This window comes from Hylobates moloch, unplaced genomic scaffold (assembly GCF_009828535.3).
Source record: "Hylobates moloch isolate HMO894 unplaced genomic scaffold, HMol_V3 SCAFFOLD_21, whole genome shotgun sequence".
Taxonomy (NCBI): Eukaryota; Metazoa; Chordata; class Mammalia; order Primates; family Hylobatidae; genus Hylobates; species Hylobates moloch.
The window spans coordinates 2,466,429-2,493,312 of NW_026652296.1; the positions used below are offsets into that span (position 1 = coordinate 2,466,429).

The 26,884-nt window shown below is 51.3% G+C and overlaps 1 protein-coding gene across 1 annotated transcript in view; it reads right to left on the bottom strand.

Moving 5' to 3' along the window:
* CDH4 (cadherin 4) overlaps positions 1-21,377 on the bottom strand; it is a 197,013-nt gene extending 175,636 nt beyond the window's left edge. Inside the window, exons 1-2 of the mRNA XM_058433264.1 lie at positions 21,356-21,377; positions 19,280-19,506 (exon numbers count right to left, since the gene is read on the bottom strand). Coding sequence (XP_058289247.1) covers positions 19,280-19,506; positions 21,356-21,377 — 249 coding nt within the window. The remainder of the gene's footprint in view (positions 1-19,279; positions 19,507-21,355) is intronic.
* Between the last annotated feature and the right edge of the window lie 5,507 nt (positions 21,378-26,884).

Genomic DNA, 26,884 nt, shown 5'->3' on the forward strand with positions numbered 1-26,884 from the left:
AGAGCCAGGTGGGCCCTGGGGTGGCCTTGCGGCTGGACTGGCTGCGAAGGCAAAGCATTGCAGCTCTTCCCTGCGCCCAGCCCTCTAACATGGTCCTGCTATGCAGAGCTGCCTGCTGTGCAGAGCTGTCGGCATGGCTGAACAGCACGGCTCGTGAGGATGCTCCATGCACTGGAGCTTCCTGTGAGAGGAAAGGTGTTCTGTCTGGGAATGCAGGGAGAAGAGCACTCTCAGGATGGAAGGTTCTGGGAGCTCCGAAACCCTATGTAGGTCCCGGAGCCCTGCTGAGGCCACGGCGTCTTCTGTGTTTTATTCACTAACAAAATCAGCCCTCACCCCTCTGTGCACTGCAGTCCCAGCCACGCAGCACCTCTGTCCCCAAAGCCACTGGCCTTTGACTTTGTCTAGCCTCAGGCTCCTGGGTACTGGCAGCTTCTCATGTGGCAGTGACCACAGACCCATGGCACCATCTCATAGTGCATTTTCGGCTCCTGTTTTGCTGAATGCTTTAATGTTTGGGTAAATATGTGGCTGGCCCCAGCCACACACACACCACGTCTTAGAGTCTAGTGCTCCAAGACTATCGATTGCATAGGAGTCTGCTGTGGAAATGAAACATCTGGGGAAGGACCGGCCGTGCCTGCATTGTCAACGTACATTGCTCTGTTGGAACAGGGAGGATACGATTTCTTCCCCAAATATCAAGGCTATTTATGGCTCTTTTCAGTCTCTCTGATTCGCAGTCTTCCTGTTCTCATTGCTTCCTTATAGCTTGGGGTTAAACATGCTTCAGAAGGAAATAATGTGGGCCCCTCCCCTAAATGTCAACCCTAGTATGGATATTTACTGAGGATAATTCGATTTCTGTTAAAAAGGGGGTGCCCCAAAACTTACACCGAGTTCATTCCTCTACCTCCTATTTCCTTTTCAGTGTACCTTTAAGAAAAGGTCCATTTTGCTCCCCTGAAAACATGTATATTTAAAATATTTAAATAGGATATTGTCTGCAGCCTTCTGGCTGGTTTCCATGGTAGCTAAGGATGGACGGAATAAAATGGTATTTAACAAACACAAACTAAAACAACAGAACGATATCTACATTCTTTCACAAACAGAACGTGCGAGCCATTGGAAGTCAGCATTTGCATGAGTTTCATTCCGAAAAGGCACTTAGTGGATGTTTTTCTTACATCAATGACACCAGTAGGGGCCGAACCCACTCTCCCTGCCCCATGAGCACCACCGAATTTCTTACTTCTGATCTCTCATAAAAAGGCGACATCATTTTGAAAATTCCTATAGAAATAATGCAAGGAAAGGCTTCCTGAACACAGTCAGGTGGTGATTTCTTCACTGTGTCCATTTGGAAGAAGAGCCTCAGTAGGAAGGCTCCTGGCTTGCTGCCATGGTGTCGGTGCACCGAGGTCTCGGCTGAGTGCCCGCAGGATGGAGTAGGGGCAGGGAGCCAGCACCTTCATTTTTACCCGGGGAGGTTCCATGACCTGCCCAGCGTCACGCCGCTGTCCTCTGGAGGCCGGTCGGAACTCAGGCCATGGCCCCTGGAGCCTGGGCTCTCAGCCCTCACCATTCCTCCTCTCACAGGACACAGAGGATGGAGGATCACCCAGCACGCTACAGTCCTGGGACCCCTCTCCCCCCGCACCTGTGGGCAAAGCTGGTGCCTGGGCTATGACTTCTGAGGGCCTGGGCTGTTCTGGGGGAGAGAGTTTAGAGTTGGTTCTTTAGGCAACTTGTAACAATTACCATCACCCCGTGGAGGGGTTTCATGTTGTTCCTAATTAGCGTCACAAACCACGCAACCACCACGTTTCTCTGGATGAAGATCTCAAAGCCACCCACCCCCTCCCCCCACCCTTCAGCCTTGCCTCCCACCAAAAGTGAAGATACAGAAGGATGAGGAATTGTGGCTGACAAGAGAGCATGTGGCATGCGTGCTCTGATGTCAGTCTCTTTAAGGGTGTTGATAAATATTTCTGTCTAGCAGAAGAAAAGAGGTTCCAGAATGTTCTGGTACAAAGAGATCTGGACAAGCCACCGAGCTTGTGACCTCGGTCCTGGGCCGGACTGCACCCCTGGCTTTAGACCAGGTTTCTCGACCTCGGCATTCCTAACACTTTGGGCTGAATCCTTCTCTGTTTTGGGCGTCCTGGGTTCCATAGGATTCTGAGCTGCATGCCAGGCTCCACCCAACTCACGAGTAACCCCACCGTGGTGACAACCACAGGCGTCTCGGGTCTCGCCAAGTGCCCTGGCTGAGAACAACTTGCTCTAGAGAATCAGGAAAATTATGTTTAGTTAGAAACACCTTAAACAAAATTACCCTCCAGTTTACGGAAAAATATATTCATAATAAAAAAATTAAATTAAATTAGCAAGTTAAGGGAAAATGTATTACTTTTTTCTGGAGTCGTTAGTAGTGGGACTGAATGAAATCATTCATATTTTGTCAATTAGTGAGAAAGATGGTAGGTGCCATCAGCCTGTGTGATTCGGGAAGGCTTCTGGCGCCCAGACCCTCAGTGACATGTCCTCTGAAGAGTCCCCTGGGGACCTCCGGCTTCATGGATCTGTCGTCCACCACGTGGTGCCAAGCACCCGAGGGGTGGGCTCTGGCCACAGCACATGCCCAGGCGCCTGCATTTCAGTCTCACAGACACCCCTGTTCTTGCTGGGAATTTTTCTGCCAGCTACAAAAGATTGTGTCCATCACCCCTTTCTCACTGTTTTCACAAAATCCTTCTCCAGAACCACAGAGGATTTCATTTTTAACCAAATATTAAATGAGAGCCATGGCCTTGGAGTGAAACACAAACGTGTTGGTCTGAGAAGTCTGCCTTCAGTTTTACTTTCATCACCTGCAGGAGGGCAGCGCTGGCCCCTCACACCTCTGCTTGGGGGGCTCTGAACAGGCTCTCCAAAGTGTGCACATAGATGTGTGTGGGCACACATGCACGCACAAATATGCACATGCGTGCACACACATCTTATCCCATGTGCGAATGTGCACATGTGCACACACACACTCACACACGTGCATACACGTGCACATCCATGTGCGCACTCATGCACACATGTGCACACCCATGCTCATGTGCACATATACATGTGTACACCCATGCACACACACGTGCACACACACACCAGCTCTAGTCGAGAGCTAACGGCCCAAGTAGAACTTGATCGTGCTAGAAGCTGAGACGCTGGAGGGCCCGTGTGCCCGTCCCCGCACCGCGCTTGTGCGCCCTCCCAGCTCCCAGCCTGCACTGGCCTGCGGGGGAGGCGGGCAGGTGGGCTCGTCCCCCATCAGGAGGCCAAGTCTTGGACTGACTGGCCCAGACAGACATGGAGCTGGGGTTAGAGTGGCCACGGCTCAGGGGGACCGTCACTGTACATGGGACATGGTGCCACGTGCAGTCCTGAGGTCATGTCCTCAGGACAACTTCACGGACCTCGTGGTCCTTATTTTGTAGATGGATCAGAGATATCCTTGGCTGGGAGGTGGGCAGAGGCAGATTCACCCTGGGGCTCTCTCTCAGCGCCCCTCTGCCCCTAACTCCTCGTGGCAATTCTGGGAAAGCCCTTGAGCCTCCGATTGCGTCAGGACAGACAGCAAATGAATCAACCATGCGGAACGTACAGCCTCATCCACAGCACCGCAATACGGGTGGGGCCCAGGGCCCGAGGCAGAGCACGCATCCCACAGTGCTGCACTGAATAATTACGTTGTGACCGGGGCTGGCCTGGCTCGGCTCTTTGCATCTGCTGTTCCCTCTGTCTGGAACACTCCTCCCATGGGAATTTTTTCACGGTTGGCTTCTTCCCATACATCACCTCTCAACTTGGATGTCAACATCCTGCACCCCTGGATGAAACAGCATCTCTACCCTCTGTCCACCTGTCCCGGGGCTGGGTACCCCTCACCTGACTCTGCATGTGCCTGCACAGCATTTTCCAAACTACATCTGCCGCATGGACACCTGGCCTCCCTGCCCCGAGAGAAGGTAAGCCCGGTGAGGGCGAGAACCACGTTGCAGTGTCCTCCGTTGTGTCCCCAAGTCTTAGACGGAGCTGCCACACAGCATTGCTGGGACAGGTGAATGCCCAGCATCACTCCTGGAGTGAACAAAGACAGTGACTTCCAGATCTTCCCGGCCCATGGGACTCCAAGGTCCTCAGAGGCATGGCTGCCACTCAGGTCCAGTCCTGTGGCCGTGCATCTGGGGGAGGATGTGACACAGAGTCTGTACCACTCGCTCCTCCCTGCACAGCTCATGTGACCAGAGCCTCCCTGCCGGCATGGCCCACTTTTATCCCCGACACCCTCCACATGGCAGCAAGAATCTTCACCAAGCCACCTTCCAGGTCACCACGGGCTCAATCGCCTTCAGATCTTTTTGGGACAGTGACCCTGGCACTGTCTGCACTGAGGTATGCCCTTCTCCCACCAGGACGGCCTGGGGAAAATGACCAATAACAGATTTTGCTCCCCAGGGGGCTTCCCTGCCTGGTCCTGGGGAGTCTGGGGTCGCCCCTGCAGCTGACTGCCCCCAGGGCTCTGGGCACCCCTCTATGTACAAGTGAAGGGCTGGTGGGGAGTCTGGGGTCGCCCCTGCAGCTGACTGCCCCCAGGGCCCTGGGCACCCCTCTATGTACAAGTGAAGGGCTGGCCCAGATATCGTTCAAGGCTGTTTGCAGCCTGAAAACACTGGCTAAGTTTGAACTTCTCAGCTCTGAAAGAAGCAAGACCAATTCCAATAGTCACTCCTGTCCTTCGCACCCATGAAGAGTTACAAGCTGCCGTTCCTTTGGGGTGCATTGGACGGCCATGAAACCTCATACTGACAGCCCATCACCCCCAAAACTTGAGCCCCCTGGAGGGGGCTGGGGGGCTCTGTGTTCTGATGTGGAGAAACACGCGTGGAGATACCAACACACGCTCTGCTGAACCCAGGGGCCGTGGAATCTGCGCCTGAGCAGCCAGACGTCTGCTGGTGACAGTGTCTGAACTTGCAGGAGCGTGGAGGTTATTCACACTCATTAAAATAGCTCGTCATCTTCAAAACAAAGCCAGGAGGTGGACAGGTTGTCTATGAGTTTGCCAACGGCACCGTTGCTGTTTATTTATTCTAGAATTGCTGTTTTTCAGTCCCGTTGAGGGCCACCTTTTGGGAGAAGGATAAAACAAACCACTATTTTCTGGAGATGTGAGCTTCAAACTTGGACCCACACCTCAGGAGCTTCTAGTTGCTTTCCCAAGGCAGACATGCCTTCTGCAGAAACTGCTCATGTGGAGAGCCCTGGGGGACCATCCCCTCACTGCCCTGATGACCTGTAGCCCCCTTCAGTTAAAGTTCTCAAATGCTCAGGTGTCCAGGTTCAGATCAGTCACTAGCCAGCCAGCCCTGGGGAACTCACTCAAGGAGGAATGCGGCCTGTGGATGCTTCCCTGCAATGCCAGCCTCACTTACAAGGCCTCTGCTCTCAGGGTGAAGGGCAAGAAGTGATTCATATCCAGCTTCTCCAGGAGATGCGGGGAGGGACCAGGGGATGGGGGAGGGACCCGGGGATGAGGGAGGGTCCAGAGGATGGGGTGATGGGCCAGGGGGATGGGGGGATGGGCCGGGGGATAGGGGATGTGGACCACGTGAGTAGTGGGGGACAGGCCTGTGCAGGAGAGAGTTCACCCTGGTCTAGGCTCTCCTGGGCTCCCTGCTCCAGGCTTTGCACCTGCTCTATAGTGACACACCTGACATTTGCTAACAGCTGCCTGTGGGCCCCACCTCCACAGCTCAGCAACCCCTCTCATTCTGTGACAGCCCCACAGCCCCCAGCATACAAATGCAGATCGGAGGCAAGGAGAAGCCGAGCCCCTGGCCAGGGTTGAGAGGAGCTCAGGTGCAGGCCCGAGATGCAGACTGCAGACATCCTGCTCTGAGCTCTCGCACCACAGCCCAGGCGGTGCGTTCACGCTAATGAAGCCCGTATCTCCTCCACGTGCTCCTAGGCCATCCGTGATTCATCAGAATGTGCAGAGGAGAAGGCATGAGAGCTCGGCCCACAAGGACACAGTGGCGCAGCCTGCCCTGCTGTGGGAACGTGAGCATGGGGGCACAGGCTGGGCGTGGTGAGCACCCCAAGTGAGCCTGGGGTGACGCAGTTGGGTGGCCGCAATCAACCCTGTGACATGCTGGGTCCTTTGCTACTGACCATACACAGAACTCTTTTTCAGACTGAGTTTGGGATCAGTGTGAGTGTGCAACACCTGCGCATGTGTTTCATGTAGCTGCACGTGTGGACTGGGTGGAGTGTGTGTACGTGTAGATGTGTGGTGTGTGTGTGTGGTGTGTGCTGTGTATATGTGTGGTATGTATATGTGTGTAGTGTGTGTGCTATGTAGTGTGTGCAGTGTATGTGGTATATACATGCGATTCATGTGTGTGGTATGAAATGGACTGTGTGTGGTGTATATGGTGTGCGGGGCATGTGTGGCATGCTGTGTGTGTGTGGTATGTGGGGCATGTGTGGGTGTGTGCAGCATGCACTGTGTATATGGTGTGTGTGGTGTGTATGGGGCATGTGTGTGTGTGTGGTGTGTGACGTGCACTGTGTGTATGGTGTGTGTGTGGTGTGTATGGGGTGTGTGTGTGTGTGTGGTGTGTGACGTGCACTGTATGGTGTGTGTGGTGTGTACGGGGCGTGTGTGTGTGTGGTGTGTGTGGCATGCACTATGTGTGTGGTGTTACAAGGCAGTGTGTGTGCAGTGTGCACTGTGTGTGTGGTGTGTGTGGGGCGTGTGTGTGTGTGTGTGTGGCATGCACTGTGTGTGGTGTTACAAGGCAGTGTGTGTGCAGTGTGCACTGTGTGTGTGGTGTGTGTGTGGCATGCACTATGTGTGTGGTGTTACAAGGCAGTGTGTGTGCGGTGTGCACTGTGTGTGTGGTGTGTGTGGGGCGTGTGTGCGTGTGTGTGGCATGCACTGTGTGTGTGGTGTTACAAGGCAGTGTGTGTGCGGTGTGCACTGTGTGTGTGGTGTGTGTGTGTGGCATGCACTATGTGTGTGGTGTTACAAGGCAGTGTGTGTGCGGTGTGCGCTGTGTGTGTGGTGTGTGTGGGGCGTGTGTGTGGTATTGATATGGTTTGGCTGTGTCGCCACCCAAATCTCGTCTTACATTGTATATCCCAGAATTCTCACGTGTTGTGGGAGGAACCCAGGGGGAGGTAACTGAATCATGGGGGCCAGTCTTTCCCGTGCTATTCTCTTGATTGTGAATAAGTCTCACGAGATCTGACGGGTTTATCGAGAGTTTCCATTTTGCTTCTTCCGCATTTTCTCTTGCTGCTGTAATGTAAGAAATGCCTTTTGCCTCCTGCCATGATTCTGAGGCCTCCCAGCCATGTGGAACTGTAAGTCCAAGTAAACCTTTTTCTCCCCAGCCTCAAGTGTGTCTTTATCAGTAGTGTGAAACGGACTAATACAGGCACGCACTCTGTGTGTGGTATGTGCAGGGTATATGTGTGGTATGTGTGGGGCATGTGTGTGGTGTGTGGCGTGCATTGTGTGTGTGGTGTGCACTGTGTGTGTGGTGTGCATTGTGTGTGTGGGGCATGTATGTGTGGTGTGTGTGGTGTGCGTAGTGTGTGCAGGGCGTGTGTGCGTGTGGTGTGTGTAGTGTGTGCGGGAAGTGTGTGGTGTGTGTGTGCCGTGCACCGTGTGTGTGGTGTTCCGGGCAGTGTGCCTGCACCTGTTGTGTGCTGCTGTCCTTTGAATGGCACCTGTTCCTCATCCCTCCTCTCCCCAGGGACACCCCAAGCCCTGTGGAGCCCGCAGTGGGCAGGGGGACAGCGGGGGCAGTGGAAGGGCCTGGGCAGCAGCAGAGGAACCTGGGGGCTGCCGTGGGTGGGGACTTGTCCTCACCAGCCCTGGAGGGAAGAGTGGATGCATCAAGAGGATTCAGGGGTGTTTGGAGCCCTGGGCGGGACCCCTGGCTGGGGACACTCCTCCCTGCCTTCGGGGATGCCTTGGGGTCTGTCTGCACTCTGCCACCTGAGTCTCCACCTTGGCTGAAAGACTCTGGCCCACAAGCCAGCGGGCTGAGACAGAGATTTATTCCCTTACAGCTCTGGAGGCCAGAAGTCCAAAATCAAGATGTCGCAGCGCTGGTCCCTGGGAGGCTGTGCAGGAGAATCTGCTCTGGGCATCTCTCCTGGCTCCTGGTGGCACCGCAATCTTCCCTGATCCTTGGCTTTTGAAGGCATCCCCCAGCTCTCTGCCTCGTCTTCACAGGACTTCTCTCTGTGCCTGTCTGTGCCCAAATTTCCCCTTCTATAAGGACACCGTCCTATTGCATCAGGGCCCACCCTAATCACCTCTTCTTCACTAATTACATCGGCAAACCCCCTATTTCCAAGTTAAGTCATGTTCTGAGGTTAGGATTTCAATACCTGAATTTTAGGGGGCACAGTTCAGCCCAAAGGACCTAGGGTGACAGAAGCACCCAGGAAAGGCCACAAGTCAGCACCTGGGTCCGCCTGACCATGGGACATTGCTCGGCCGAGTTTATCCTCATAAACGCTGACGTGTGCTAGAAGACACGATATGAGTTTCATAAACAACAGTTTCTTTTTTGCAAACGATACCCACAGGTCCTATTGCCACTTTTCAGTGCTGCAGCAGCTAGTCAGATGACAACTGGGTGAGAACTTGGTCTCGAGTGTTTCCTGTGAGGCCGGAATATTGCTCTGATTCCTCAGGGGTGACTCAGCACTCCGGTGGGAAATATGTGACCTCATTTGCATTTCCTAATTGAATTGCTATCAGCTTTCCTGCAAGACTGCACCAAAAAAACAGTTCTTCCAGATTCCAGCACTGCCTGCATTGCCCACAGAAAGGCTGCTTTTAAATAGTTGCTAAGAGAGGACGACAAAAGAAGGAGAAAAGTTGCCAAATTTTTATGGTTCATCTAACTGTAAAGCTGTCAGTTTTACCCAACTCCACAGAGTCACTAAAATAATGGACGGAGGAGGCTGCACTTGAAGAAACCTCAACATAAGAGAAATGAAATTTACAGAACCAGGAAATTAGGGGTCCCCATGCGTCTGCCCCGGCAGAATTTGCGTCCAGGTTCCTCTCAATAAACACTGCCCTGGGACTCCTAGCACTCTGTAAACTGATGCTTTGAAGGAGGCCATTTGTTTTTCCAGAACCTTCTGCCAGCAGAACTCTTGTTCACCACGTGCCCCCCATCAGAACTCCCACCTTCTCTAAACACAGTCAGGTAGCCCTCTGCATGCATTTGTTTTAAAAATATTAAATTGTGAGTAATAGACTATAAGCACAACAGCGTACAGAACACCAGCTAAATAAATGATGGCAGAATGAGCACCTGTCTTGCCACAAGACTCCCTCCCACCCTCTGGTGTCCCCCAGAATGGCTTCCTGCTGCCCCCTGAAGGGAACCCTCAACCGACTGTAACTCTGCACCTCGGTGCCACCCGCATTTGGACTTCATGGGAGTGCGGTCACTCGGCTGACACGTGTTCCTGCTACCTGGCACCTGCCTGCGCTCCTTCTTTGGCCTGTTTGTGAGATTCGCTGGCTTTGTGGCTTCTAGCTGCAGTTTGTTCACTTTTACTGCTGTATAATAGTCCACTTTAGGAGCCCACCGCAATTTATCGACTCATTGCAATGGTGAGGGCATGTGTGGTGTTTCCAGCTTTTGGTGATTATGTGTAAGGCTTCTCTCAATGTCCTGTACAGAGTTCTTGGTATTACCTGCCTATACTGCTATGGCGCATACACCAAAAACGAGGCATATGTATATTTGACTTTAATAGTAATTCTGAATTGCTGTCTAAAGTGTTTGTACCATTGTACACTCCCATCAAGAGTATATGAAAAGGCCAGGCAGCGTGGCTCACACCTGTAATCCCAGCACTTTGGGAGGCCAAGGTGGGAGGACTGCTTGAGCCCAGGAGTTTGAGACCAACCTGGGCAACATGGCGAGACCGTCTCTACAAAAAGTTAAAAAACAACCAACCAACCAACCAGGTGTGATGATGCATGCCTGTGGTCCCAGCTACTCAGAGGCTGAGGTAGGAGGATTGTTTGTGCCCAGGAGTTTGAGGCTGCAGTAAACTAAGAGGGTGCCACTGCCCTCCAGCTTGGGCAACAGAGTGAGATCCTGTCTCAAAATAAAAACAAACAAGTGAAAAACAGTGTTTGAAAATTCCACTTGCTCCAGATTCTCACCAATACTTGGTAGTACAAATCTTCCCAGTGTTTGCCATTCTGATTGCCCTGCTGAGGTTGAGCCAGTCTTATTTATTAATTCTTTTGAGACAGTCTTGCTCTGTCACTTAGGCTGGAGTGCAGTGCCATGATCTTGGCTTACTGCAACCTCTGCTTCCCTGGTTCAAGTGATTCTCTTGCCTTAGCCTCCCCAGTAGCTGGGACTACAGGCGCCTTGCACCATAGCTGGCTAATTTTTGTATTTTTAGGAGAGATGGGGTTTCACCATGTTGGGCAGGCTGATCTTGAACTCCTGACCTCAAGTGATCCTCTTGCCTCAGCCTCCCAAAGTGATGGGATTAGAGGGGTAAGCCACCATGCCCAACCTCTGTCTTATGTTTATCCACCATGATGTACTGCTCTCTGGCGATCAGCCTGTTTAAGCCTCTTACCCATCTTCCGTCTGTCTGTAGGTAGTGATCTGAGGTTCTCTGCATGTTCCGGGTGTGAGTCCTTGGTCTGTAACTGAGTGCTGCAAATGTCCTTTCCCAGGCTCTACCTTATTATCTCATTTTTAAGATATATGTTTTGATGATCAGAAGTTCTTTTTTTTGACAGTCTTTTGCTCTGTTGCCCAGGCTGGAGTGCAGTGGCATGATCTCAGCTCACTGCAACCTCCACCTCTCGGGCTCAAGTGATTCTCCTGTTTGAGACTCCCTAGTAGCTGGGATTACAGGTGTTCACCACCATGCCTGGCTAATTTTTGTATTTTTAGTGGAGACAGGGTTTCACCATGTTGGCCAGGCTGGTCTCAAACTCCTGACCTTGGGTGATCTGCCCACATTGGCCTCCCAAAGTGCTGGGATTACAGGCATAAGCCACTGCACCTGGCAGAAGTTCTTATTTTTAATAAAGTCCAATGATCATTCTTTCCCATGTTTCATGCTTCAGGTGCCATGTGCAAGGAAGCTTTCCATACCCTGGGGTCACATCACTCCCAGCTGCATTGCTTTGCCTTTCCTGTTTAGGTTTTCAGTCCACCTCAAATGGATTTTGGTTGTGGTGTGAGGTAGGGGTCATTTTACTTTTTTCTTAAAGATGCCCCACTGGCCCAGCATCATTTATTGAAAAGAGTCTTTCCTCTGTTGTTTCTGTAGAAATGGGCAAACTTTCCCCCAAATGGCCAGATGGCAAATATTTTAGGAATCTCAGGCTAAGGGGCAAAATTGAGGACATTGTATAGGTACTTACATAACCCTTTAAAATGGAACCATTTAAAAATGTAAAAACCAGTCTTAGCTTGCTGGCCATAAATCTTCTGTGGGCTACAGCATGCTGGCACCTGCTCTACAGCACTGCTCTTATAATAAAAAATCAAGCCTCCGCACCCTGGGCATTTGACAAAGCTCATCAGATTGTAAAGATGAACTGGGTGGATTTTGTAGTATGAAAGTTATACATCCATGAAGCTGATTTTTAAAAACATTACATCTTTTTCCGGGCTCATTATTTTTGTTCCAAGTGTCTATCCAATCATCCTTGCTCCAAAATGACACCATTTTAATGGCTGTAGTTCAGTGGTTCTCAAAAGGGGGCAGTTTTGCCTCCCAGGGAACATTTGGCAGTGGCTGGAAAGAGCTTTGGTTGCATATGGAGGTTATGGGGCTTTACCTGGCATTTAGTGGGTAGAGGCCAGGAGTCTGGCTTACTATCCTGTAGCACACAGGACAGCCCCAACAACATGTCTGGAAGGATGTGTCCTCCCATCTTTTTCTTGTTCTAGGCTACCTTCGCCCTTTCCATTTCCATTAAAAAATTTTAAGTCGGCTCTTTACTCTTCCCAAAACGAGCAAACAAAAAATCTGCTGGAATTTTTATTGAGGTTGTGTTGACTCTATGGCAACTCTGGGTAGAATCAATATTCTAACATAAGCCTTCCAAGTTATGAACTCAGCATATCCCTCCATTTTTATAGGTCTTTAATTTTTCTCAACAAAATGTAAGAAGTCTTGCACATTTTTGTTAGATTTATTCCCAGTTATATGATCATTTTTAATGCTATTGTAATTGGGATCTAGTTCAGATTTTATTTTCTAATGATTTATTCCTGGTACGTAGAAGTACAACTATTATGTCCAGCACCCTTACTAACCTTACTCATGAGTCCCAATAACTTAGGACAGGTTCTTTTAGGACAGATTACATTTTCTAACATTCATAATCATATAAAGCTACAAATAATGTCAGTTTCATTTATTCTAATTTCTTTTTCTTGCCTTACTGCATTGGCTTGTACCTCCAGTGTGTGTATCCTCCCTATAAGGATTTGGGAAGACAAAACTTTGAGAGAGCAATTCCTCTTGTTGTAATCTTTGGATAGGTTTGTGTAAGATTTGTTTTAATTTTTCCTGACAGCTTGGGTAGAACTTACTAGTGGAGCCAACAGGTGTGGACAGTTCTTTGTGATAAGGATTTTAGTTTTGTTTGTAACAATAAAACAGTGCAGGATTTTTTCTTATGTTAGTTTGGTAAGGTGTATATTTCTACACTATTATCCTTTTCATGTATTTTTAAGTGTATTGGTATAAATTGTACATAATATCCCCAAATGATCTTTCTGACGTCCATGAGATTAGTCACAATGTCATCTTTTCATTCCTGCTAAGGATTAGTTGCAGTTTATACCTTTTTTTTTTTTTTGCTCAGTCTGATCAGCCTCGTAGTTTAAAGGACCAATTTTGTTATTTCTATTGTTTTCTGTTTCATTGTTTTCTCCTCCTGTTTTAACAATTTCTTTCTTTAGACTTTGGGTCTCATTTTCTGTTATTTTTATAGTTTCTTGAGATAAATGCCTGCATTGTTGATTTTCTGCCCTTTTTTTTTTTTGATAGGGTCTCGCTCTGTTGCCCAGGCTAGAGTGCAGTGGTGCAATCTCAGCTCACTGCAACCTCTGCCCCTGGGTTCAAGCAATTCTCCTGCCTCAGCCTCCCGAGCAGCTGGGATTACAGGGGCATGCTGCCATGCCTGGCTAATTTTTGCATGTTTAGTAGAGACGGGGTTTCGCCATGTTGGCTGGGCTGGGCTGGGCTCAAGCTCCTGACCTCAGGTGATCCACCTGCCTTGGCCTCCCAAAGCACTGGGATTACAGGCATGAGCCACCACGCCCAGCCAATTTTCTGCCTTCTTTATCTTGTAATATATGCATTTAAGGCTAAACATTTCCATCTGGGCATGACTTTAGCTACATCCCTGTAGTTTTATTACTCTGTTCAAAATATTCACTAATTTCTATGTGATTTTTTTTTCTGCCCAAGGGTTAATGAGAAGGCTTTTACTTGACTTCCAAATCTACGGGGATTTTCCAGTTATGTTCTTTGTTATTGATTTCTAGCCTACTTGCTCTGAGTTAAGAAAACAAACTATGTTTTGATTTTAAATCTTTGAAGTATGTTGAGAATTGCTTGAAGGCTATGAAGTATGTTGGGACTTGCTTGGTTAATATTTGTAAATGTTCTGTCTATACTTAAAAATCATGTGTATTTAGTGGTGATTGGTTTCTGTGCTTTTATATGTCTCAGTAAAGCCAGACCTGTTAATTGTGTGATTCTAATCTATTTCCTTATTGATATTTTCTGCTTGTTCTATTATTTGCTAAGAAATTTTGTTAAAATTGACCACTGATTGCATAGTTACTTCTCCTTTTATTTCTATCATTTTTGGCATAAATATTTTGAAGTCATATTATTAAGTGCACACAGATTTACGATTCCTGTATCTTCTTGGGGAATTATTTATCATTTTGAAGTGTTCTTCCTTGAATAGAATGCTTTTTCCTCGGATTCTATTCATCTGATATTAACAGAGTCCACTAGCTTCCTTTTGATTGGTACTTGCATGGTATTTATTTCTCTAGGATTTCACTGCTAACCTTTAGCCTTATACCTTTTAGATGTATCTTTTATAAACTGCATATAGTTGGATTTATCTTTATCCATCAACTTTTTAAAAATTACAACAAAATAGATTTTCATTTGCTATAATTACAAATATATTTGCAAATCTGCCATCTTACTTAAAGAGAAATGTGTAGCCCATCTATTCTGTTTTCATTTCTCTTTTTTTGCATTTTTTGGCTTGATAATTTTTATTATTCTATTTTTTTCCTTTCATTATGTTACTACTTATAGACTTTTATGACTCTTTTAGTGATTTTCTAAAGACTTTATAACAAGTGCTTTTGTCTTATTTAGGAGTAATATTAATTTGTTATTTCCATAATTTTTGAGAAAAATGCAAACAACTTCTATCTCTTTGATTCCATTTATCCCTTCTCAAAATTTATGCAGTTTTTGCTGTAAATTCGAGTTCTCTATTTACACCCATGAAACATTACACTGCTGTGATTCATTTGTATTTTTCTGTGTACTTGGCCTTTTCCCGGCTGTTCATTCTTTCCTCCATTTCTGAGTGTTCACCTCAACTTGTTTTATTTTTGTTTGAAGAACATTTGGGACAGATTCTTTCAGTTTCTCTGCATTCAACTTTACTTCTTGAAAGACAGTTTTACTGGATGATAAAATTCTATTTTCTTTTAGCACTTTTAAGATATCATTCCTTGGGAGGCCGAGGCAGGTGGATCACGAGATCAAGAGATCGAGACCAGCCTGGCCAACATGGTGAAACCCCGTCTCTACTAAAAATACAAAAATTAGCTGGTCATGGTGGCACATGCCTGTGATCCCAGCTACTCAGGAGGCTGAGGCAGGAGAATCACTTAAACCTGGGAGGTGGAGGTTGCAGTGAGCTGAGATCGCACCACTGCACTGCAGCCTGGGCGAGAGAGCAACACTCTGTCTCAAAAAAAAAAAAGAAAAAGAAAGAAATCATTCAATGGCATGGAATGGAATGGTCTTCTAACCCCCCAAAACCCCCCAGCTCCTGCTGAGAAGTCAGCCTCCTAGTCGTTGCTCCCTCAAAGGAACTCTGCCTTTCCTGTTTGCTTTTGAGATTTCCTCTTTGTCTTCAGGTTCTAACTATTTTACTGTAAAGCATCCAGGTACTGTTTTTTTTAAATATTTCTCCTGCATAGAGTTCATAGGGCTTCTTGAATCCATGCCTAGATTAATGTTATCAGTTTTGGAAAATTTTCTGCCACTATATTTTCAAATATTACTTCTGCTCCATTTTCCCTCTCCCTCTCATATTGCAAATACACGTTAGACCTTCTTACTACTTCTACAGTATCTCTTACGCTTGCTTCTGTATTTTCCTTCTGTGTATCTCTTCACGCTTTAGAGCACGAATGTTTTTGATATTTTTTGCCTCACTAATTCTTTCTTCAGCTATGTCAAATCTGCAGATATATCTATCCATTGAGCTCTTCATTTTGTTTGGTTTAGTTTTTAGTTCCAAACTGCCCAACGATTAATAATTCTCTTTTATACTACCTTCTAATTATCTCTCAAAGTCTTCTATTTAATTTGCTTAAAGATAGTAAGTAGTTACTGTAAAATCTGTCTGATCACCCCATGCTCTGGAGCCTCTGTGGGTCTTTTTTTTTTTTTTTTTTTTTTTGAGCTGGAGTCTCGCTCTGTCGTCCACGCTGGAGTGCAGTGACTCACTCAGCTCACTGCAAGCTCCGCCTCCCGGGTTCACGCCATTCTCCTGCCTCAGCCTCTCGAGTAGCTAGGACTACAGGCGCCTGCCACCACACCTGGCTAATTTTATTTTTTTTTGTATTTTTAGTAGAGATGGGGTTTCACCGTGTTAGCCAGAATGGTCTCGATCTCCTAACCTCATGATCCGCCCACCTCGGCCTCCCAAAGTGCTGGGATTACAGGTGTGAGCCACCGCGCCCGGCCCCTGTGGGTCCTTATCTGCCACTTCTTTCGATTGTTCTTTCTATGTCTTGTCCCTTCTCATGTGCCCAGTCATGAGGCTGAGTGCTGGACGTTGAATATGAAAGGAGATGGGCACAGCTCAAGGCCTGGGTGACAGTTCACACTGTGGAAGATGCACAGTTGCTTCTGGCAGGCGGCCAGGACACCAGCAATCTGGTGTCACCTCGATCATCTATAGAGGCTGGCATCACGCTCTGTAAGGGCACTTCAACCAGCTGGCCCAGCGTCCCACAGTGACCCCCACTCCCTGCCTGCCTCCTCCTGCCCCCATGCCGCCTAGCGAGGCCCAGCAGCTGTGATAAGCACAGGACTGTGAAGCCTGGAACCAGGCAATGACAGCCATATGTGCTGCTATTTTCCACCTCCTGACCTCCATTGGCTGGGACGTGGGTAGCATTACTCTCCCATTCTCCAGAGCAGTTCATCTCAAAGTTGGGTGAATTCTCCCAAAACACCCAGCCAGTAAGTCGCAGAAGACTTGCCATGCACCCACACCCCGGGTGGCTGCTCTTGCGCCATGCCGGGCTCTGCCATACCTGCAAAGTCCTTTTCTACTCCTTCCCCACACATCAGTTCTCCCATGCAGCACAGGGCTGTGGTCACATGCTCAGCACCCTCATCCGTGATGTAACAGCATCCACTCCCAGGGATGTGGAGAGGGTTAGACGAGCCTACACCACCTGGGGCAAGGTCTGAGTGGGTGCTAGAAAGTCAGAAGAGGAACCATTGGCAACAAAAGCGCTGGAGGACCGGGTCTCCTGGGCTGCGGAGACTGCCCAGTGCGCCCTGCAACAGTCATGTCTCACGGACTCAGGGCTGTGCCCCACAGTGACCCCACGGCCCCCATGGGACAGGGTCCCCAGGCTGCCCTAGGGCCTGCCTTGTTCACCAGGGCGTGGCTTGTAATAATCACTCCGGAAAGAATGAAAACGACTACGCCGGACTCACAGGTGGGGCTCACGATTTGGGGGCCACTGCTGTTAGAGGCGCGCTCTGCTGTCTGGTTTAACATCCGGGCTCCCCGGGGTGCGCTGAGCCTGGGACATGAATTCAGTGTCCCCTGCTCCGCTGGTTGGGTGCGTCCTGCGCCAGCCTGGCGTGGGTCGAGGCGCATTCCCACGGGGACTGTCTAGCAGCAACCACAGCTGGGCCTGCCCCATCCACAGAGGATCAGGGGATTAAATCTGAAATCACTTCATTAACATGCCCAAGAAAAGGTGTCATTATATTTTCAATTAGAGCCTTTATCAGAGGCCTTCGACAGGCTCTCAGGGGCTCTGCTCTCAGCTCACAATCGGGGACTTGGGGACAGCTTGGACGTCACAGGCATGATGGGGATGAAAGTCCCTGCCTGTCAGTGTCCCGGCACAGCTCTGGAGGGAAGGGACCCCCATGGGACCGGGTCCCCAGGCTGTCCAAGGGCCTGCCTTGCTCACCTGGGCGTGACTTGTAATAATCACTCAGGAAAGAAGGAAAATGACATACACCGTCCTAGACTCTTCAGGACTCAGAGGTGGGGCTCATGATTTGGGGGCCACTGCCGTTAGAGGCGCGCTCTGCTGCCTGGTTTAACACACTCAGGAGGACGCTCAAGACCTCCTTCCCCCGTGGGGTCAGCTCATCATGCAGTGAAGACTGTCCACCTGAGTCACACTTTCTCTTTTCTAACCTCAACCACCTCCACTTCCATCTAAGAAACAAGTCAGAAGAAGACACAGTTCCCTCCCTTCCCAAAGTGGGTTCCTTGGCACACCTGTCTTGCAAGCTGTCCATGGAGAAGGGTTCCTTGGTCAGACAGTTTGGGGAAACTTGCAGACTGGGTCCCACTCAGAGGCTTACACAGCACATGAGTCATGAGGTTCTGGGAAACGCACGGAAAGGAATCTGCTTGCCTCTGCTTAACACTTTACTTCCCGAGGGCCCTTTTCTGAGGGAGTGCCCATGATTGCTAGTGGCCGCCGCCTTGCGTGGTGATTTCCTTTGCTCACTGTACCTCAAACGACCCCATAGAGGCCTCATGTTAACTGGAGGGATCTGGAGGGGTTGGCACACATTCTTTCCACCACTGGGGCCCCTTAGGAAGGCAGCTGCAGCAGCTGGACCTGCAGGCTGGCCTTCCTTAGTGCCCTCCCGCAAGCCGCCTGGTTGCAGCTTCTTCAGCAGCCTCCACACCTTAAGGCTGGTGCAGTGGCTGCAACCAATGCCAGGACACTCAAGGCGAACGGGACCTGGCCACTTCCCCATCAGGCACGGGGAACCTGACAGCTAGAACTGGGGATGAACACAGGTTGTTCAGGGGCCTGGTGCTGGATTGCTGGAATATGCCGGGATGAAAGGGAGCTCTCAGGACAGGGGATGGTGAAGGCGCCCCTCCCTGTCACCCGGGTGAGCCAGGCAGCCGGGTTAGAAGGAGGCAGAGTCAGAGGGCAGCTGGGATCCTGAACAGCAGACGTTTATGTCTGTGTGAAGCTGTCTGTCTCTCTCTCTCTCTCTCTCCCTCTCCCTCCCTTTCCTTCTCTCTCTCCCTCCACCTCTGTCCCTCCTCTCTCTCTCTCTCCTCTCCCTCCCTCTCCTTTCCTGTCTCTCTCCACCTCTCTTCTTTCTCCCCATCCCTCTCTCTCCTTCTCCTTTCCTGTCTCCCTTCACCTGTCTTCCTCTCTCTTATTCTCTCCATCCCCCCCTCGTCCCCGCTCCTGCTCTCTGGTTGGCTCCTTTCCAACCACATGTTCTCCGCTTGCTTCTCATCCCTCCAGGCTTCAGAACGCCCTGGGCCTGGTGGACTACAAACTTCGGGAGGCAGGAGGGATTCCAGAATTTGCAGTGCCCAGTTTGAAATGAAAATGTGGGGCCCCTTGTTCAAGAACATATGAAGAGCGACAAGACCGTGGCATAGTGTCTGAACCTGAGTGTGGGGCCTGTGCGCCTGCCCAGGGGCCTTCCCGCAGTGACGGCCCTGCCTCAGGTCGGTGCAGAGGGCAGGGGTGCTCGGTTGGCAATGGCCTGAGCGGCACAGCCCGAGGAGGAGGTGACTGTCTGTCCTGTGGGAGCCCTGGCGGAGGCTCTGCCCAGGGCCTGCAGGAGGCATTAGGTCATCTAAACTCCAGCGCAGACCCAGGCGGTCACACCTTACCTTGTGTCCGGAGTGTGGGGACGAGGTCTGGGCCACCAGCAGCCGCACCACAGCATCCCATTTCTCTGCCGTCTGGCTGTCCCATGCGGTCACCGTGAACGCCACCTGCTCGGAGGGGACCTGCAGCTCCCGGGTGGCGAAGACTGTCCCGTCTGCCCCAACTTTGAAGTCCACGCTGTTGGTCTCATATTGTGTCCCCTTGGTCCCCACACAGCTGCTGAACTTGACTGCAAGAGGAGGGGGAGACAGTCAGGATCGGCTTGGCCAGCAGAAGGGTGGTGACAATGGCAGCAACCACGCAGGATGCCCTACAGGCCCCCAATGGGTAACAGGGGCATGAGGTTTGCACTGATTTCTCCACCTCCCGAGAAGGTGGTGTGTTTTATCTCAACCCCTAGAGAATTAGCCAGAGGCCTTTACAAAAGGAGGGGGAAAAAAAAGCAACGCCAAGCTTCCATTCTGTCTGCAACACAGCTGCACTCCCTTCTGCAAATGCATTTTTCCCTTGCCGCTATTATCTCCGAATTCAACTGGAGTCTGCGAGCAGCACGGTGGGTATTCTCCACCTCAAAATTATTCCCTCAGTTCCCCCCAGTCTTGCCTACGCAAATCTTCTTCCTGCCAGCGGAGACTGTGAAGCCCCTAATGGACCTGTTTTTCCGCCCCAAGAAGGCTAAGTACAAGGAATGAACAAGAGAGAGCTGGCATCTGGGGACCATTCCCCCACGGCAGGTGGATTCTGGCAGCAGAACTCGGCTTTGCTGTGTTTCTGGTCCTTTTTATTACTAAGCCAGACCTGATGCCTGCAAATGGCCTTGGGGTGGGCTGGGCAGATATGGCCAGGGCAGACCCTGGCCCCACCAAGTGCTTTCTTGGTGAACTGGAAACAGAGTTGAAGGCAGACAGTCTACTGATACCGCTGGGTGCTGCGCACTGCTTCGCTTCCAAAACATTAACTACTAGGCACCAGGATGCCAACCTCCCTTCACGGCTCCAGCACCGTGGCCATCTCTAATTCTGCTGCAGAAAAAGACACCTCCAGAGGCGCAGATTCATCTGGACACATTACTGCATTTTTTAGATGTGTGCTTTTGCAACTGTCACCTACAGCCGTGGTAAATTACGACGCACCCACAGCCCTTGTCACATTCTGCTGATAAAAGCCACAGATAAAGTTACCTAGTATTTATAAAAATGTGGGTATCTAAGCAATTATGGTGGGAGGATTGGTTTTTCAAGCAATTTTGCTGTCACGGCTTACATGATTTAATTACTATTTATTCGAGAAACCAAAAAAAGCGACTCACTGTTACATTAGATAAAGTGTTTTCCCCTCACATTCACCTTTTACTGTTGCCTGCCTTGAAAGAATAAATAACGTGTCTGTTTCCTCATCTCAGTGGTTCACTTTAGATATCTTCCCAGCCAATGGCACCTCCCACTTGTGGGTTTCATGTGAAACATTTTCATGTGAAAATGTTTTTAAATGTGATGACACCAGGCATTTCCACCCTGTCTGATTCAACAGAGCAATGAAACTTCCAGACTCCAGGGCCCCCTGGTGGCTCTCTGATGGACGGGGGCAACCCAGGCAAGGGTCTGCTGTGGCTCCCCGGACCTGTTCCCCCTCTAAGGACGGAATCATTACATTTTTTTTCAGTGACAGGAAAATTCCAAACTGCTTTTATAGTACTGTTTGCCCAATGGTAAACAAATTAAAATCAGCAACAACTTAGTGGATCAATCATTTCTGACATCCGATTGTCACCGACAAAGATAAAAATGACAGCTCTGTGATTGCTGAGAGATGAGCACAAACACACAAATAAGCCCCTTTGTTCCCTAAAAGCAAATTCCTAATAAAACTAATGCAATTGGACAGCAGCAGGAGGGTTTGTGTTGTCTTCAGGATTAAACACAGTGTTGTAGTTAAAGTACAGGCGGCGAGGCTGAGGCAGGAGAATGGTGTGAACCCAGGAGGCAGAGCTTGCAGTGAGCCGAGATCGCACCACTGCACTCCAGCCTGGGCAACAGGGCGAGACTCTGTCTCAAAAAAAACAAAACAAAAAAACGTACAGGCACACAGCTTTGGTGACATCTTAGGCAAGCATTGAAGCTGCTTTGAGAATGAATGGGCCATCAATGTCTGAACGGCCAGGCAGGAAACAGCGGGGGCATTGGCCACGTGAACCAAGGACTTTGCAGGTGAAAGGCGTTCCCTGCAGGAAAGACCCTGGATGAAACTGACAACAGCGCCCTCAAAGGCAGCTCCGTGGGTGGCTTGGGGGACTGATGCCCAGGGGACTGCACCAGGGCCCCTGCACACCGGCTTCCTAGATTTTTGTTGTTGTTGTTGTTGTTTTCTGAGACAGAGTCTTGCTCTGTTGCCCTGGCTGGAGTGCAGTGGTGCCACCTTGGCTCACTGCAACCTCCGCCTCCCAGGTTCAAGTGATTCTCCTGCCTCAGCCTCCCGAGTAGCTGGGACTACAGGCGCGCACCACTATGCCTGGCTGATTCTTGTATGTTTAGTAGAGACAGGGTTTCACCATGTTGGCCAGGCTGGTCTCGAGCTCCTGACCTCAGGTGATCCGCCTGCCTCAGCCTCCCTAAGTGCTGGAATTACAGGCGTGAGCCCCTGCGCCCGGCAACTTCCTAGATCTTTATGCCTTTTCCGTCTGTGTCTGACATGGCCCCGGGCAATCATGAGAAAGCTCTAGGGCTTTGTGACAAGATGCAGTCTGAGCATCCTGTTTCGGTCCAACCATAACTTGGGTGTTCCGCTCAAAACACTACCTCTGTGTCTGAACACTCAGCCCACTAGCATTTGTGATTCTGAGTCCTCATCCACAGAGAAGCAGCAGGAAAACAGGAGTTGTCACTGGTAGAGAAGGAAGCAGCCCAAGGGACAAAGGTCAGGACACGGTTATGCAAATGGCGCTGGCCCACACCCTCCTGGAGAGAGGCCCGGAAGATGGGGGGGTCATTCAGAGACCCCAGTTGTTGGAGGGACCTGCTTTCCAGGAGAAGAAAGGAACTTCAGAAACTTCAGTACCTGCTCCTGTACTGCCCCACCAGGCTGTGGCCTCTTTCATAAGGAAAGAGCAATAAGGCAGGTCTTCTGAGACGCCAGGGGCATTCATAGAACACTCGCACTGAATGTATGAACACTCCCTTTGCAAACTCTGTGAAATGGGGGTACCTGTGAACACAACTCAGAATGTTACTAACACTTTGCCATGCTATAGAAACGGCGAGTGAGTGTGCAGGGCAGCCCCAAGGGAGAGATGTCTGAGGTCTTGGGATGGGGACTCCTCCCCCGCCGTATCCTATTTGTCTTTGCTTGTGAATTGCCTAAATATGGTTTCCCTCTTCACTTTGGCTACTGGGATGCTCAGAGGCAGTACCGTAGCCGGCTTTTCTAACAATGCTGAGACATTTACTAACCTCGGCACACTCCATTCTATTTTTCACCTTTGTTTCCTCTTCAACCTGCTTCCTTCCTCTTGCTTCCTTTTTAATTTTTGGAGTCTTTGCCTCTCTCTGCAAGGTTAAATGCATTCCAGGAGGACAACAGAAAAGTGCCCATGTATGTGTGGGTGTCGGCACGCACTGAGTGTCCCCGTGTGCAGAGAGGACGCTCCTGACCGCGTTGCCTGGCACAGACTTTTTTGGATTCTGCTTTGCCTCTCTATGAATGTGGCTGGAGTCTGAGCCCAAGCGTCGGCTGGAGAGGCCCCTGGCTGCTTATAGAACTTTCTGTGGGCTCTTGGAGTCCTGTGCTGCCCTCGCCTCTGCAGCACCCGGGAGCGGCCTACTGTCTACCTGGACCTTGGCTCTGGCCGGCAGTGGGCAGTCCTTCCAGTTTTACCTTCTGAGCTGGGCCTGGGCTCAAGCCTGCTGTCACTCACCCTCCTCTAGGCAGGAAACTGGTGCCTCAGCCCCCTCCAGGCCCTGCACTCTGGACTCTCCAGACTGGACACAGAGGCTGTAACTGGCGGTTGCTGGTGGAGCTGACTCCGGCCCAGTGCTCAGGCCTGGCTGGGATGTTGGCTCCCACGGAAACCTGTAACCTGCCCCACCCCTCCCCTCACATCACCCATTTTTGTTTCATTCCCTGGCTTCGTACCTGGGATTCCTGTGTCCTCCCACGGCCCCCCCAGGACTGGTGAGTGTGCTGAGGCCAGGGCTGCTATCCTGGGACCGGACAGCATCAGGCACCTGGTCGGGGTGAAGTAGGGGCGAAGCCTCCCCAGGCTGCTCCGGGGCTCCCATCAGGCTGAGGGCAGAAAGGGGGCTTCTGTGCTGCTTTGTGCTCAGCTCAGAATCTTCACAGGACCCCCTGCACCTCCCTCCCCATGGGAAACAGCCCCCAGAGGAGACTGTGCCAGCAGCCACCCAGGCGTGAAGGCGAGTGACCAGCGGCAGCGCCCCGGCTGGAAGTTTGGTTTTCTTATGTAGTTGTTTTTGATCTCCCGATTTCTCTCTCAGTCTTCAGCAGAGAATTAACATCCAATGGATTCCCAGAAAATTTCTCCCTCGATGTACCAGCAAACACCTACGATGCCCTGAAAAGCTGCCTCTACGACCCCAATGCAGATCACACGTCCTGTCCCAGCCCCTGCAGCCTCCACGCGGCGGGTGCACTGCCAGGCACGGAAAGGCAGCACTGATAAGTGGAACCGGCCCATTTTGCAGATGAGGAAGCTGAGCCTCAGGGATGTTTCACACCTTCGTCAAGGTGGTGAGAGGAGGAGCAGGATTGCCGTGAAGGTGGTGAGAGGAGGAGCGGGGTTTGCCGCCTGACTTCAGGGATCTGTCATCCTTGCCCAGCAGGCTTGGTTCTTCCCGAGGCTGGGAGGATACCAAGCCTGGCGGGGGATGGGGGCAGTGGTGGGGTATGGGGAGCTTCTGACTTGCACACCTTGAGGGAACTTTCTGCAGCTGATGTGTGAACTGGACCCCAGGCGGTGCCTCTGAGGAATTCCCAAGGCTACGGCCCCTCAGGTCCCGCCGGGGTGCTGGCCCCTACCTCTGCCTCAGGATGCAGGGGTACTGCAGGGAAGCCGCAGACCAGCCTGCTGCCTTGGGCCCTAGGGACGCTATGGCCCCAGAAAGAATTGTGGGGGACGAAAGAGTTGTTTCTTGGGGGAGAAAACACCTGTGCAGAAGTGCAGGTGCCACAGAGGGAAACCCTCCTGGGGAGGAGGGCACCTGTTCCATCCTCGGCCGACACGGGACTGCCTGGTGCCCGGTACCCACAGCCGCTACTTGCCGCATGCATCTCTCCGTGGTTTGCTAATTACTTCCATTAGTTTTAAACAAACTTGACAAGAGACAAAAGGGTCTGGAGAGAAATTAAATCTAACTGTTTAAACATGTAATTGGAGCCTCCCTTGCCTCTGTCCCCTGGCGGTGGCTGCTGCGGACCCCAAAGCCAGTGCTGGAGGTGGCACAGAGGATCGGGCCCTGGGGTCAGGCCCGGCACCACCTGCCCCAAGGAGGTGGGCCCCGGAGGGTGGGGAGGGGAGCACCTGCTGTCCTCACAGCAGAGCCACAGGCATGGAACCTCAGGATCCCAGCACCCGTTGGGTGCACTGTGGGGCAGGTATGCATGTGCCCAGCAAGGCGGGTGTGCATCAGCAGCCCTGCGCACACCTACCCAGGTCTTGGAGTGCAAACACCAACCACAAACTCCTGTCTGTGACCTTGAGGAACGGTGGCCCCTCTCTGAGCACAGTCTTCGTTTCTGTGAAATGGGAGCGATGGCAGAGGCTCGGGGAGGGGGACAAAGGTAGCATGTTGATCCCTTTGCTCAGTGACTGGCACGGGGCAGGCACTGTGTGGATGTCGGCTGCTGTCCTTATGCTCTGGCCAGTATGCCCTGTGACATCCTTCAGTGGTGTGGACACGGCACCAGGGAGCAAGGCACCCAGCCAAGGTCACACAAGGTCAAGGTCGTCCATCCCACAAACACTTACTGAACACCGGGGTCTGCCGGGAACCGCAAAGGCTGAGGTCAGGGTGGTCAGTGGCCGGGTGAGGACAGCACGGATGGCTGAGCCCTCCAGGCTGCAGTGGGGTCGCACAAGGGCCCTAGTCAGGCCAGGGGTCCCCAGGGTGGGACGGGGAGTTGTGCAGGGTGTTTGCGGCCAGCCGGCTCTTGGGATTCTGAGCCTGTGGGGATCCAGCTCTAGTTCTGCTGGGGGTCAGCTCCCTCTCCTCACCACAAGGTGTGGAGTCAACAGCTTCTGAGGTTCTGGGCAACCTGGCCCCATCCCACTGGCCTCTCGTTCTGGACAAGATGGATTTAATTTTAAAGCCCATGTTTTCTTCTGAGAAGACACCAGAGAACAGAAGCTCCTCCATCTTTCATCCTCCAGGGACCACCATCTGCTGCCCACTCTGAAATATGACCAAATGCTGGGCAGGGCTCAGCCCCCAGGGCCGGCATCCAGCAGGATCTGCAAAGCCATCCAAGCAACACGCGGAGCAACGAATGCCGAGGCAAACCTCTGCCAGACACCCAGGAAGGGCTGCACACCAGAGAATCCAACAGCCTGGACCCGTCCCAGGGTGGCCCCCCTGCCCCTCGACCAACTCCTGGCAGCCGTAGAGCAAAGCACAGGCTGAGGGTGGTCCGGTCTCCTCTTCCCCTCCCCTCCCCCTTTCCGGGCTGGGATGCGGCTGGCCCCCGCCTGTCACCCACATCTTCGTGCAGTGTGAATGTGGGCCTTAGTCTCCCTCTATCGCCCTGGTTTGGGTTGTGTTGTGGATGGAGTTTCTGTGGCCCCCACTCCGGGTGACCTCATGACGGCTCCATCTCCCAGGACTCACGCTAATCCTGCCCCCGAGAACGGGCCCCGCCTGTTGTGAATGTGCCTCTGGACATGCACCGCTGAAGAAGGGCAGCTTGCTCCTCTCTCTCTCTCCTTCCTTCCTCCCTCCCTCCCTCCTTCCTCGCTTCATCCATTCGCATGACATATCACTGATACTATCAGTCAGCAGACACCAGACACAGAGACTGCCAGTGGAGCTGAGAGTGTGGGGCAGGACGGACATTAACCAAGTCATCACATCAGACGTGCGGCACTCTACAAGGAAGACACGGGTTCTGTGAGAGCCTGACCCAGGCTGGGTGCACAGGTCGGGGGGGCTTCCTTGATAACAGGACCCTTCCATGGACATCTGGGGAATGAGGTTCCAGAGCAGGCTCAGGTGGGGAGCACATTCCTGGTAGTGCAGATGGCACTCGCAAAGGTCCTGGGGCAGAGGAAGGGAGGAATTCCAGGACCTGAGAGCTGGTGTGACTGGAGCAGGGGCAGCTGAGGTGACAAGAATGAACACAGCATGGTGGCAGGAAAACCCTTGGCCAGCGAGACGACCTACACCTTCGGGGTGGGGACTGGCCCGGGAGATGTTGCGTGGAGGCTGCTGACCTGGTGACTGCAAGAAGGCTCAGAGATCTGCACAGGACTGGGGGGCACCCTGAGTTCCCAGGAGGTCGGTCCCACAGCCTCTGGGACTGAGGGGGCGTCCTGAGTGGAAGCCACACCCAGACGCCCCCTTTCGGGCCCAATGTTAAGAGAGCTACGGCCTTTCCTAGCC